Below are 13,868 nucleotides of genomic sequence, written 5' to 3'. Positions count from 1 at the left end.
AGTAAGTCATCCACTCCAGCTTTCTCTGAATTACTGTTTGCAAGGTGTATCTTTTTCTATCCTTTTACTCTTAGTTTATTGATATTGAGATTTACTGATAAATCATTGTTAATTTACCGATATTTTGAGTTTCTTGTAGTTAGCATTTGGTTGGGTCAGGTTTTTAAATTCACTCTCACAATCTTGGTGTGTTTAGACCATTTACATTGAATGTAATTACTGATATGTGAGGTTATAGGTCAGTCATTTTATTGTTTTGCTTTTTTCCTATTTCCTCTTACCTGTCTTCAAGTGGGTTATTTGGGCATTCTTTAGTAGTCCATTTTGATTTATCTACATTTTTGAGTGTATCTCTTCGTATAGTTTTTCAGTGGTTACAGACTGCAATACACACATGAAGTTTACTGCAGTCTACTACTATCAACATCTTCCACTTGAAGTGGAATGTGGATATTTAACCACCATTTAAGTCCCTTTTACTGCCCCCACTCTGTGATGTAATTGTCTAAAATACTTCCTCTACATACACTGAGAACCACATCAATGTTGTTATTTTTACTTTAACTTTTAAATGAAAAGTATAATTGGATATTATACTTGTCTTCCATAACAAGTTCAATGTCTACATATCTACTCATTTACTCAACATCCACTCATCCATGAACTTGTTAGCCACTTTTCCATCCACTATGCATTCAATGCATCCATCTGTAATCCTTGAAATTCATCTGAAACTTGTTTCTAACATATTTGAGTCTGACTATCCTCTGAGATCTATTCTCTCTTTCCTTTCCTTTTTAATTCATTCAGATGTTGTTTTGTAAGTGTTTACATTTATTTCAAGCAGTACTCTCCCCAACTGAACCATAAGCATCTTGGCAGTGGATTTCTATTCATTTTGTACATTCCCCTAGGACCTGTTGTGGTGTTCTAGCATCTACATGATACCTAACTCTACAAATTACTACTGATTTAAAAAAATAATTCAGACATCTACATGCCTACTAGATGACGCACCAGGTTTTCCACAAAACTTCCTATACATCTAGCCCTAGCACCCAAAACACCTGGACCCTGAGGAAACTGTGACCATGAGTTGTTTTTGAAGAGCAAAACTTCTGAGATCAAAATTCCCTAATCTTAAACAGTTTGCTCTAAAAAAGTATTCCAAAACATTCTTAGAAACTTTTGCCCCAAATATTAGCCACAAAATTGTCATACTTTCATAACTCCTTTGTGTATCCATCCATCACACACATACCCTTATACACAGCTAACACATTACATTCAATTACCCCATTGTAGAAGAGGAATAATTTATTTCTATATGATTTTAATAATGTTCCCTAAGTAATTAGTAATCAAGATTTTCTTCAAATTCAAATTAACAAATATGTTTGTTAATCTAAATAATATACATATTTATGTATTTATATATGTATATATTTTAATCTTTCTGTAATTCAGTCTTTAACTGTGAACTTTTACATGATGGAAGCAGTGAAGGACTCAATGTCATAGTACATTTTGATAGTATTTGATAGGCTTTTTCAGGTCAATTAATTTAGTTGCTTGCAAATATAAATCAAGCTTGCTCCAGTTCCACAAGGACTCCACCACAGTCTTTAGGATGGAGAAAAATCACTGGTTTTCCATGTGCTCCTATTTTGACCTCTTCACTTAGACTGCGGATCTTCTTTTTTTTCAAATCCATCACAGCTGCATTAATATTATCCACCTTAAGAAAGGGAAATAAATTGAACACATTTGAGATCATAAAATACCAACTTATAGTATCATAAGACTTAGAAAAAACTTTGAGAGCTCATGCAGTCTATCTCCTCTGCCTGTGGGCAGGACCATTCTTAAATCATCATAAAAAATAAGCTTAAAATTTTCAGAGAAGTAAAAGAAGTTACTAAATTTTTCTAGGTAAGCAACCACAATGCTCAGAATTTTCACCATTAGTAAATGTTTCTTCTTATAATCTAAATCATGTATGATATACTTTATAATAGTTTATTCTGGCAGTACTATTAGTGAGATTGAAGACATTGCTTTTTCCTGAGAACCCTGGGTCCTCATCTATAACAGGCAAATGAGGTCTACCACATAAATTGACTACAGATTAAAATGAGGTAACAGATAAAAAGCTTTCAGTACAGTTTATGGCATAATAGGTACTTAGCAAATATGAGTGTTTCCCTGATCCCCAAAACTTGCCCTGCCAAAACACCTGGTTATTACCTTTGACATTATCAAGACACACATGAAAATCACTATTAAATTGCCATCAAAATGTTATTCCCCATCCAAAAAAATTTCAAACTTTAATGTTTTTGCAGCCTCTTCTAAGTTATTTCTATTTTCTTCATACTTATGGACACTCTAGGAGGAGCAGATGTGTCTCTCTATACTTGACGGAGAAATGATCTGCCTCTATCTTGGAAAGTCACCCACTTAGACTGGGAACCTAAGAAATGGATGAAAAGGTATGATATGAATGGCCACATTCCTAGGCAGTCATAAATCACTAGTTTAATTAAAATCACTAGTTTAATTAAAAAAAACACACAAAAGCACAGAGACTAGTTTAACACCCATGTACCTACCATTCAGATCTAATAAATATTAGTATTTATACAATTTTATTTCCAAAGAGCCAAGGATTATATGCTGAATTCTAAAACCAGTCAAACAGCTAATGAGGATACTAAATGTTACATAAATAAGCTATGATTTCTTCATATGGCACATATTCTACTTGTATTCCTGATATTTCTTTTTTAAACCTCATAGATATATCAAAGTCACACGTGCCTAGATTCTGAACACAGCTCATTTCATGACATCTTGCACTGTAGCTGGTTAATTCTCATCTTTTTCAGAATAGAACATGCACTAGAAGCTCGTGGCAGGAACGGCTCGACCCACTTAGTGAGGAAAATTGGTCCTCACTGATGTCAGACATTGTCAATTTTATCTTATTTTTAAATTCATATCAATATTATTAAGCTTTTTTTCTGCTGCGTTAGTTGGGATTGGAGCAGCTTTTAGTCTAGGACTAATTTTCCTCACTACCAAGCCAAAGCCCTTCTGAGTACTCTTCCCAATGTTATGGAAATTACTATGACTAGTAAGAAAAAACTATCCCCACCTCTGTGTGTGGATTATTCCCTCTAATCCTTTCAAGGGGTTCTATTCTAGCTTCCTAACATGCGTGCAATACTCGAAGCTCAGATGAAGACATGAAAGGTACTACAGATCTTTAGAGTTCACTCTCTGTGCAGCTCTCCTTTCCAGGAGAGAGCTGTGAACTCTAGCACCATGGCCTCCTCAGACTTCCAACTCCTATCTCCTCAACTCAGGGAGACCACTAAGTTCCACGTGGATTCCCCCTTCCTGCACTGCAGTCTGGAAACTCTCTACAGCCAGTAAACTGGGTAATTGTAGGGCTCATCTTGTTTGTTTACCCTCTCTCAGAAATCAATTCCTGTGCTGCCTGATGTCCAATGCCAGAAATCCATTATTTCATGTATTTTGTCTAGGTTGCTTGTTTGTTTCAGGGAGGATAAACTGATCTCTTTTACACCAACTTGGCCAGAATCAGATTTCTAAATTGGCAGGTTTTTTCTGTCAGCAACTAAAAAGTGTCATTACATGTCATTCTATAATATGTCTTTTTTACTTTGATTGCTTTTAAGATTTTCTTGTCATCTTTGATTTTCAGTTTGACTATGGTGTGCTTAGGTGTGGTTTTCTTTCTTTTGAGACAGAGTCTCACTCTGTCACCCAGGCTGGAGTGTAGTAGTGCGATCTCAGCTCACTGCAACCCCTGCCTCCAGGGTTCAAGCAATTCTCCTGCCTCAGCCTCCAGAGTAGCTGGGACTACAGGCACACGCCACCATGCCCAGCTAATTTTTATATTTTTAGTAGAGAAGGGGTTTCACCATGTTGGCCAGGATGGTCTCGATCTCTTGACCTTGTGATGTGCCCGCCTCTGCCTCCCAAAGTGCTGGGATTACAGGCGTGAGACAGAGTCTCACTCTGTCACCTAGGCTGGAGTGCAATGGCATGATCTTGGCTTACTGCAGCCTCTGCCTCCTGGGTTCAAGCGATTCTCCTGTCTCAGCCTCCTGAGTAGCTAGGATTATAGGCATGTGCCACCATGCCTGGCTAATTTTTGTATTTTTAGTAGAGACTGGGTTTCACCATGTTGGCCAGGCTGGTCTCGAACTCCTGAACTCAAGTGATCTGCCCGACTTGGCCTCCCACAGTGCTGGGATTACAGGCGTGAGCCACCGTTGCCCGGCCTGGTGTAGTTTTCTGTTTGCCCTACTTGGGGTTGCTGACTTTCTTGAAACCATAGAGTGATGTTTTACATCAGATTGGTAGTGTCCTTGTCAACTATTTTTTCAATTACTGCTTCTGTTCTATTTTCTCTCTCTCCCTTTTCTGGGACTCCAACTATATTCTGCTAGAACTTTTGACCATGTCCTACATCTGTCTTATGCTCTATTCTGTTTTCTTTTTCTTCCATATTTTTTACCTCTTGATTTTGGAATTCTAGTTTCTAGAACTGTGAAAAGAATAATTTCTGTTTTAAGCCACTAAGTTTGTGATCATTTATTATAGCAGCCCTAGAAGACAAATATAACTACCACACATCATACCGAAATTGAACAACGAAGTAGATGGATGGCTGATAGTGGGAGCTAAGTTTCTCGCTGTTGGAATGAGAAGATAAAGGCTAGTGTGGTCTATGTGGTAATGGATTAGAGCTGGAGACGTCAGTATGCTCTGAGGAGTTTATGACATTTCATGAATTCTATAATATAGTTATAAACAGAAATGTGTATAGATATGTGTATATATACAGTATACACACATATATATCTCCCTGTTGTCCTGGCTCAGTAGGGCAAGAACCAATGACACACCCAGTAGCAATAAGCACACTTAGAACCTAGATCTTGGCTTCTAATACCATTCTCCTAGGAACCAGGGCTCCTAGATGAAATGTCTAATTATATGGCTAGGGCAAAGAGTAAAGAAGATGAATTTGGAGCATCTCATATAGAAGATGAATTTGGAGCATCTTACAGTGCCAGAAAAAGAAAGGAAGTGCTTAAAAAGCAAACACAAAACACAAAACCAAAAATGATGGGGGTATGTCAAAGGGACACAAGAATCAACTGAAAGAGCTCCTAATGGCCAAAGCTGGAATAATCTGCAGGGAAAAAAAGTAGTATTAGATTGTAATGCAAGTCATAAAATAAATATCCACAAGTCCATACTGATATAACTCTCTATTCCTTAAGTGTGGGCCTTGCATAATGACTTCCTTCCAAAAGAGGATAGTATGGAGGAGAAAAAAAGAACAGCTTTCCAGTAGAGAAACCTGACAATACCTCCTCACCTGGGAGATCAAGGTTAATATCAACAGTAGTAAGTCATGTTGATAGTATGAATCCTTGATATGATGTGATGAAAATGACACTTTACCTCTATGGTCTTCCCAAAATCAATAACATGAGTCTAATAAGAAAAATATAACACAAATCTCAACTGAGGGACAGTTTACAAAATAACTGAACAGTAATCTTCAAAAGTGTTAAGGTCATCAGAAACAAGGAAAGGAGATCCTAGAAAAAGGTTAGAAAACAAAACAAAACAAAAAAACAAGGAAAGTTTGAGAAACTGCCACATGCAAGAGGAGCCTCAGCAGATACGATGACTAAATGTGATGTGCTAGGGGTGGAGGAGTGGGGGAAGGGAGAGCATCAGAATAAATAGCTAATGCATACAAGCCTTAATATCTAGGTAATGCATTGTCAGGTGCAGCAAACCACCATGGCATACGTTTACCTATGTAGCAAACCTGCATGTCCTACACTTGTATCCTGGAACTTAAAATAAAATTTAAAAAAAAAATGTGATGTGAAATCCTAGATGGGATCCTGGAATAGAAAAGGGACACTGGGTAAGAACTAAAGGAATCAGAATAAAGTACAGACTTTAGCTAATAACAATGAATTGGTATTGGTTCACTAATTGTGATAAATGTATCAAACTATTATAAGATGTTCATAATTTTTTTAAAGCGTCTGATGAGATTAACCACTGTTTATAATGAGTGGATCTTGTTTTTATCCTGATTAGAGCAAATCAACTATAAAAAGACATTTGTAAATCAATCTGGGAAATTTAATTTATGAGCTGTGTATAGATGGTGCCAAAAGATTTCCCTTTAATTTTGACTGAAGTGCCAGAAAATAAAGATGATGTCACCATGGTTATTTTTGTATTTCTTGGAGACCCAAACTGAGTAAGGGTAAAATGACATGTTGTTCATTTAAAATAATTTAAGGAAAAAAGAAAAAAAGATGACGTGTAGCAAGAGCTTGAAAACTGTTGAACCTGGGTGATGAAAGTACTGACATGATTTTTTTTCTACTTCTCATATGTTTGAACAATTTCATGATATAATCATGACTTTTTCCATAGTGCCCTTTTGATAACTCCTATGCTACATGTGATTATGAATATTTTCATTTATGGAACATTCTATCCAAGTACAAGTATCTATAATTTTGACATTGCAACCCAATGTTTTAGTATACTCCTTCTTCAATATCCCTCAATCATGAATTACTTCAAGCCTGGGCACAGTGTTTCATGCTGGGCACAGTGGTTCATGCCTATAATCCCAGCACTTAGGTGGGGCCAAGGTGGGAGGATGGCTTGAACCCAGGAGTTTGACACCAGCCTGGGAAACATAGTGAAGCCCCATCTCTATAATCAATCAATCAGTCAGGTGTGGTGGCACACACCTGTAGTCTTAGCTACTCAGGAGGCTGAGATGAGAGGATTGCTTGAGCCCAGGTTGAGGCTGAAGTGAGCTATGATGTTGCCACTGCACTCCAGCCTGGGTAACAGAGTGAGACCCTGTCTCAAAAAACTAATAAATGTCTAAATGACATTGCACTAGCATCTATTTCTACTTCTGTTACTATTTCTATCACTAACTTCGATTTTAAAGCTCTTTTACCATATTTATCCTTCTGTTAGTGTTGCTATACATTTTATGATTCTTTTAATAGTACTCCTAATGCTTTGTTTGGCAGTAATAAAAAGAATAAAATTAAAATGTCTTAATTTTCTGAATTGAAAGCAGATGCAATAGTTGTAAGAAATGCACAGCAATTTGATTTGGGAAATTAAATCAGTCCCTCTAAGTAAGGATGAAAGTAACACAGTCAGTAATAACCCATCTTTTTAAAAAAGGGAGGTTTTCAAACACTGCATGTTCTCACTCATAAGTGGGAGTTGAAGAATGAGAACACATGGACACAGGGTGGGGAGTCACATACCGGGGCCTGTTGGGGGGTGGGGGAAAGTGGGGGATAACAGTAAGAGAAATATCTAATGTAGATGACGGGTTAATGGGTGCAGCAAACCACTATGGCACATGTGTACCTTATGTAACAAACCTGCACGTTCTGCACATGTATCCCAGAACTTAAAGTATTAATTTAAAAAAGGGGGGGGTTATGGTTTTTTAAAACTGCTTTTATAGTCCTTCAAACAATTACAGAGTGTACCATATAGTTCTGGAAGACTTTGCATGCCACTAGTGAAAATCGGGGCTATTTACTTTTCTTTTCTTTTTTTTGAGATGGAGTCTTGCTCTGTGGCCCAGGCTGGAGTGCAGTGGCGCAATCTCAGCTCACTGCAAGCTCTGCCTCCCGGGTTCATGCCGTTCTCCTGCCTCAGCCTCCCAAGTAGTAGGTGTCCGCCACCACGCCTGGCTAATTTTTTTGTATTTTTAGTAGAGACAGGGTTTCACCGTGTTAGCCAGGATGGTCTCGATCTCCTGACCTCGTGATCCACCCGCCTCAGCCTCCCAAAAGTGCTGGGATTACAGGCGTGAGCCACCACGCCCGGCCCTTTACTTTTCACTTCAACTTCTTACCAGCTATTTCCTTTTTCTTTCTTTTTTTTGGTATTTATCTGTATCTGAGTTTATCTTGATTCTGCCCCTTCACCTGCAAATTAAGAGTGACAATAACCCGAATAAAAAATGTTTGGATTGTCACAATCAGAATTCAAAACTTTTTTTTTTTTTTTTTTTTTTTGAGACGGAGTCTCGCTCTGTTACCAGGCTAGAATGCAGTGGTGCGATCTCAGTTCACTGCAACCTCCGCCTCCCAGGCTCAAGCAATTCTCCTGCCTCGGCCTCCCCAGTAGCTGGGATTACAGGCGCGTGCCACCATGGCTAATTTTTATATTTTTAGTAGAGATAGGTTTCACCATGTTGGCCAAGCTGGTCTCCAACTCCTGACCTCAGGTGATCCTGCCTCAGCCTCCCAAAGTGCTGGGATTACAGGTGTGAGCCACTGCACCCGGCCAGAATTCACAATCTTCAGGTACATCTCATAACCTCTTTGGTCCTCAGCTTCCCCATCTGAAAATGGCAATACAATCTTGTTTGTTTGAAGCCAAGTAATTGGGCTAAATAACTCTAACCTTAAGGTATGTAATCCTCAATGACCAAATTTTATGAAAAAGTAATAATGTACCCCTCTTAACTGTACATGACATTTGGACAGATTTAACAAACATAAGCTTTTATTTTATATACAGTTGTAATGGTGCTGATATAATGAATGACTTCAATCCTCAAATTGGTATAAATCCATGAAAGTTAAAGTGAAAAGTCTGGATTAAGTATTTGTTGTATTTGTTCCAACTGTATCTCCTCAAAAGCTAAAAGCTAAGTGAATTATGCAAGCCTAACACTGTCTCACTTTACACAGGGTTCAGATGGTTCCTGTCTTCTTGGATTTATTTCAGAAGAGCACATGTTACCTAAGCTTCCACAATGACTATATAGTCCAGTGGGGGCTATGTGGAGTATCCCTCAAATGCTTGTCTCTGCTGAAATTTTCACAGTGGATAGTAAAATATTTTTTTAATTCCCTAGTTTATTGTGAAAAGCCAAAATGAGAATAAAATTTTTTAAAAAGGAGAATATTTTCCTTTCTTGATTGAAGAACAAACATTACCCAGTATGTAGGAAATGAGTTACCTCACTAGCCTGTTACTTTGAAGTTATAAATTTTTTCTTTCCTAAGGAATATATGCTGTCAAAAAAGATCTGCAAAACATATAAAAGCACAAACAAGAAAATGAGTCATCTATTGTCTAATCACTCAGAAAATAAAACCGCTATAATTGCTGCATTTCTCTACCTTTTGTCTTAGTTTTTAAATACTATTAATATTTTTCTCATGTGCTTTTCCCCAGCAGCCTGCAACAGTAATTTCAAGATTACCTTGAAATCAAATCCAACATCTCTGTCTGCCACTGGGAAGCCAGGCTCCCATGATCCTTACTACCTACTCATCTAACCAGCCCCTTCTCTGTCACCGGTCCCTATGGTTCTGCAGCCCCTCCCTCAGCCTCAGCACTGCACTCATCACCCTCCATGTGCTCCAACCATGGGGCTGCCCTCTTCATCCCATCTGAGCTCCCACTCACAATTCCAGGCCACACCACCCCTGCACAGAGGCCTGTTACCCCATGTGAGCTGGGCCACTCCCTGTGCTGCAGTCCTCCTTGCCTTTTGTGGGATTCAACATCCCGCCCAGAAGCGTCCCAGTGGATACACATCCTCCTCACCCTGTGTGGCTCTGACTCCCCATACCTGCCCCCTACCCCATGTGAACATCTGCCTCACCCTTCTCAGGCCCTGCTCCCATACCAGGCCACTCCCTGCGAGGACACCCAGCTTATCCCACCTGGGCTTCAACTCCCCACATTAGTCACCATTTTCCCCTGCAACGATGCACTCCCCACAGGACCAGCCCTGGCCCTCCATGCTGGGCGTGCCCTCCCCACAGTGTCGGTGCCCCTACCCTGCTCTGGCTCTCCCACTCCTTGCTGCCGCTGCCCCTCAGGTGGACGCCCTTCTCAACATCCTTGGGCTCCAGCTCCCTGCTCTGAGCTGTGTCTCAGTCCATTCGGGCTGTTAGAACAAAATACCTAAACTAGGTGGCTCAGAAAAAACAGAAATTTGTCAGTTTGAGAGCCTGGGAAGTCCAAGATCTAAGTGCTGGCAGATTCAACATCTGGTGGGGGATTGGTGGTTCACAGACAGCACCTTCTCACTGTCCTCCCATAGCGGAAGGGGCAACGGGTGTCTCTGAGGCCTCTTTTATAAGGACACTAATCCCATTCATGAGGGATAGGCCTACTGCTCATGAATGGGGCCTCAGGAATCATCTCCCTAAGGCCCCACCTCCTAACACCATCACTTTGGGGTTATGATTTCGACATATGAATTTTGAGGGGACATAAGCATTTAGTTCTAAGCTGGCCTCCCATGCTGATGCCCTCCTCACTCTGACACTGCAAGTCAAGATGCTCCCTTGGGCACAAACGCACAAACCCTGCTCAGACTCGGACACCTTGCACTGGAACTCCCCATGCATGGGCACTCAGTCTCTGGCTTCCCCGGGGCAGGCAGCTCTCACTCATGGATGCCCTCCTCACCTTGCCAGGATCCCAACACCCTGCTTTAGGCCAGTCTGGTTCTCCCCATCAACAAAAATGACTCTTCTGCTCTGTCCTACCTGAAGTTTTCAGGAAGGGAAGGAATGGGGAGGAGTCATAGGTACTCAATACTGTTTATTTCCTTTTTTGTTTTTGGTAAGTGCAAAGAAATACAGTCATGTGTCACTTGATGGGTATGAGTCCTGAGAAATGCATCGCTAGGCAATTTCATTGTTGTGCGAACATCACCACACCTGGATGGTGGCGCCTACTACACACCTAGGCTACAGGGTACAGCCTATTCCTCCTTGGCTGCAAACCTGTACAGCATGTTACTGAAAACTGTAGGCAAGTGTAACACAATGGTGTCTAAACACATTTCAACACAGACAAAGTACAATAAAAATACAGTGTATAACCTTACGGGACCTCATGTGGACTCATCACTGACTGAAACATTGTTATGCGGTGTGGGACTGTATTTGGCTAAACTAGTAAGGTATGCTAATCATCCCTTATATTTCCTCTTTGTTGCAACTAGCACTATTACTTCTGTTTATCCTTTTGTACTTTGTAGGCTGTGTTTTAGTCAGTCACCTTTAATCCTCTCTGGAAAATGAGGAGCATGTGTGAATAAATGAAGCAAGCAGGCAAGCTCTGGGTAGACAGGAACTTTCTGCTTGTTCAGCCACATATCCCCAGCATCTTGTACAGTGAAGGACAGAGTGATACCAAAAATACTTAACAATCAGGAAAATACAAAGATACTAATCAGATAGAATTGTGTGGCTGAGCATGGTGGTTCATGCCTGTAATCCCAGTGCTTTGGAAGGGCTGAGGTAGAAGGATTGCTTGAGCCAAGAGTTTGAGACCAGCCTGGGCAATATAGCAAGAATTTGTCTCTTAAAAAAAAAAAAATTAGCTGGGCATGATGGTGTGCTGCCTGTAGCCGTAGCTACTCAGGAGGCTGAGGTAGGAGGGTCGCTTGAGCTCAGGAGTTCCAGGTTGCAGTGCGTAACGATTGTGCCACTGCACTCCAGCATGGGTGACACAGTGAGACCCTCTCTCTGAAGGAAAAAAATTGTAGAGGGAGAAGGGTGTCTGAAGGGTCCCAGAAAAGGGTCCTTCTGGAAAAGGAATGTTACTCAGGGGTTACAGAGCAGCAGCTGTTTACCAACCAGCACGGAAGCATTTAAATATTTTTACAAACTCAATACAAATTTGAGTAAGTATTTCTGGTGGCCCTTAAAGTCTTCACTGTGACACACTGTGCTGTCTGGGTAAGTTCTCCAGAGAAAGCACAGCCAGCTTTGTCTCCTCAAGCAGAGGCACGCAGAAGGCAGGGAAGGTGACCCCCCTCTTGCCATCGCAGGCAGCAGTTAGGAGCACAAACACAAGCTGTGCCAGAAAACAGTGGGTGATTCAGTCCATACTTGAGCAGGAGAAGAGATGGGACAAGATGCCCTCTAAACTTCCTCTAGTGAGAGGCAAAGACACACAAGAAATATGAGTAAACCTCACAAGAAAAAGTAGAAACCAACTCAACCTCGACAGAAAAATGCTAATTAACTATTGAGATCGTAATCCACATGTGAGAAAGGAACATTTCATCAAGTGAGTCAACGAAAACCATGGAGCATGCACAAACAGATATATGCTAAGTCAGAGGTTTTATAAGATCCTGGTGAAAAAGGACAGAAAGTAGCCCTGTGATTACAGAGGGGAAAGCCAATTCTCTGATGAGTGGTTCAACATTTTTTTTTTTTTCCTGAGACAGAGTCTTGCTCTGTTGCCCAGGCTGGAGTGAAGTGGCATGATCTTGGCTCACTGCAACCTCTGCCTCCCAGGTTCAAACGATTCTCCTGCCTCAGCCTCCCAAGTAGCTGGAATTACAGGTGTGTGCCGCCACGTCCAGCTAATTTTTGTATTTTAGTAGAGATGGGGTTTCACCGTGTTGCCCAGGCTGGTCTCAAACTCCTGAGCTCAGGCAATCCGCCCACCTTGGCCTCCCAAAGTGCTATAATAAGCATGAGCCACCGTGCCCAGGTGACACACCACTTTTTAAAAATCACCAAGTGTGGCATCCATTGATGGCCTCCAGTACTTTCTCCTTTTCCTCCTTTTAATTACAGCAACCCCCAAGTTTCAGCAGGGCACATAACTGCCTAGCTAGAGACTACATTCCCCAGCCTCCCTTGCAGAGAAGTGTGTCATGTAACTAAGCTTGGGCCAATGGGATAAGGACAGAAGTGATCCTAGAGCATCTCCTTAAAGCCACTTGCCAGGTATTCCCACTCCACCTTCCCTTCCCTTCCCTCTGGCTGGCAAATGGTGATGCCTGGAGCAACCTTGTAAGTCATGTGTCATGGACAGCAGAACTGCCCATCAGCCTGGGATAGCTAATATTAGACTGAAAACAGAAAAATAAAATCTTGTTAAGCCACTTAATTTTTTTGTGGAGGGCAGAGAATGATGATGGGGGTATTATACTAAAATAGCACCTAACTAACCACTGTTCACACCTTCTCCTCTTACCTACCTTCATTTTATATCCAATACATTTGCATGTCCCCCTTCTAATCTCTGCTTTTGAATCTGCCATTACTGAACTTCCACTATTCCTTACTTAACTGAACTAAATCACATAGCTGAACTCCTTTGAAAGCATGGGCTCTCTTGATGGAATACTGATAGTGCAGTGAGGGAGAGAGGGGGAGTGGATTCAAAGGTCCTGCTTCTCATCCTGGGGGGTGGGGTAGGGCTTAGACAAACCCTCAGGTCCACTGACAAAGACCTGCAGCCAAAAGTAACTCCCTAAAAATAAAATAAAGGCTAATATTAGGACTTGTTTAGTTCCCTGCTTAAGGTCTTATAGCTTCCCCACCACAAATTTAAAACTCAGTTAATATAATGAAGGCAACTGGCATCATGGGTAAGAGTGCAGACCCTGGAATCAGAACCAATCTGGGATTCAGCCCCATATCTGCTATTGATATGACCGTGGGCAAATTAACTACTCTGTCTCAGTTTCCTTTCCTGTCAAATGGGGATAATAGGGCCCTCACAGGGTAGCTATGAAAATTCAAGAAAATAGTATGTGTTGAGTTACTTTGTAGACATACTACTAGAGGACTCACTAAATGTTAGTTCTTTTTTTTGAGACAGGGTCTCGCTCTTTCATTCAGGCTAGAGTGCAGTGGTGTGATCACAGCTCACTACAACCTCCACCTCAGCACTTCCTGGGCTCAAGTGATGCTCCCACATCAGCCTCCCAAGTAGCTGGGACTACAGGTGCATACCACCACACCTGA

At 41.0% G+C, this 13,868-nt stretch overlaps 1 protein-coding gene across 2 annotated transcripts in view; it reads right to left on the bottom strand.

Moving 5' to 3' along the window:
• Nucleotides 1-1,302: 1,302 nt before the first annotated feature.
• Nucleotides 1,303-13,868, bottom strand: part of MCEE (methylmalonyl-CoA epimerase) — a 20,577-nt gene continuing 8,011 nt past the window's right edge. Inside the window, exon 3 of one of the 2 annotated variants that reach the window (XM_515538.9) lies at nucleotides 1,303-1,738. In XM_515538.9, the coding sequence (XP_515538.1) occupies nucleotides 1,586-1,738 (153 nt within the window). In that variant the 3' untranslated portion in view covers nucleotides 1,303-1,585. The remainder of the gene's footprint in view (nucleotides 1,739-13,868) is intronic. The other variant, XM_009442640.3, reaches the window with a different exon arrangement.

The sequence above is a fragment of the Pan troglodytes genome, chromosome 12 (genome assembly GCF_028858775.2).
Source record: "Pan troglodytes isolate AG18354 chromosome 12, NHGRI_mPanTro3-v2.0_pri, whole genome shotgun sequence".
In the NCBI taxonomy this organism is placed as follows: Eukaryota; Metazoa; Chordata; class Mammalia; order Primates; family Hominidae; genus Pan; species Pan troglodytes.
The sequence above is the reverse complement of the archived record's forward strand: the minus strand, read 5'-3'. Positions and strand labels throughout refer to the sequence as shown.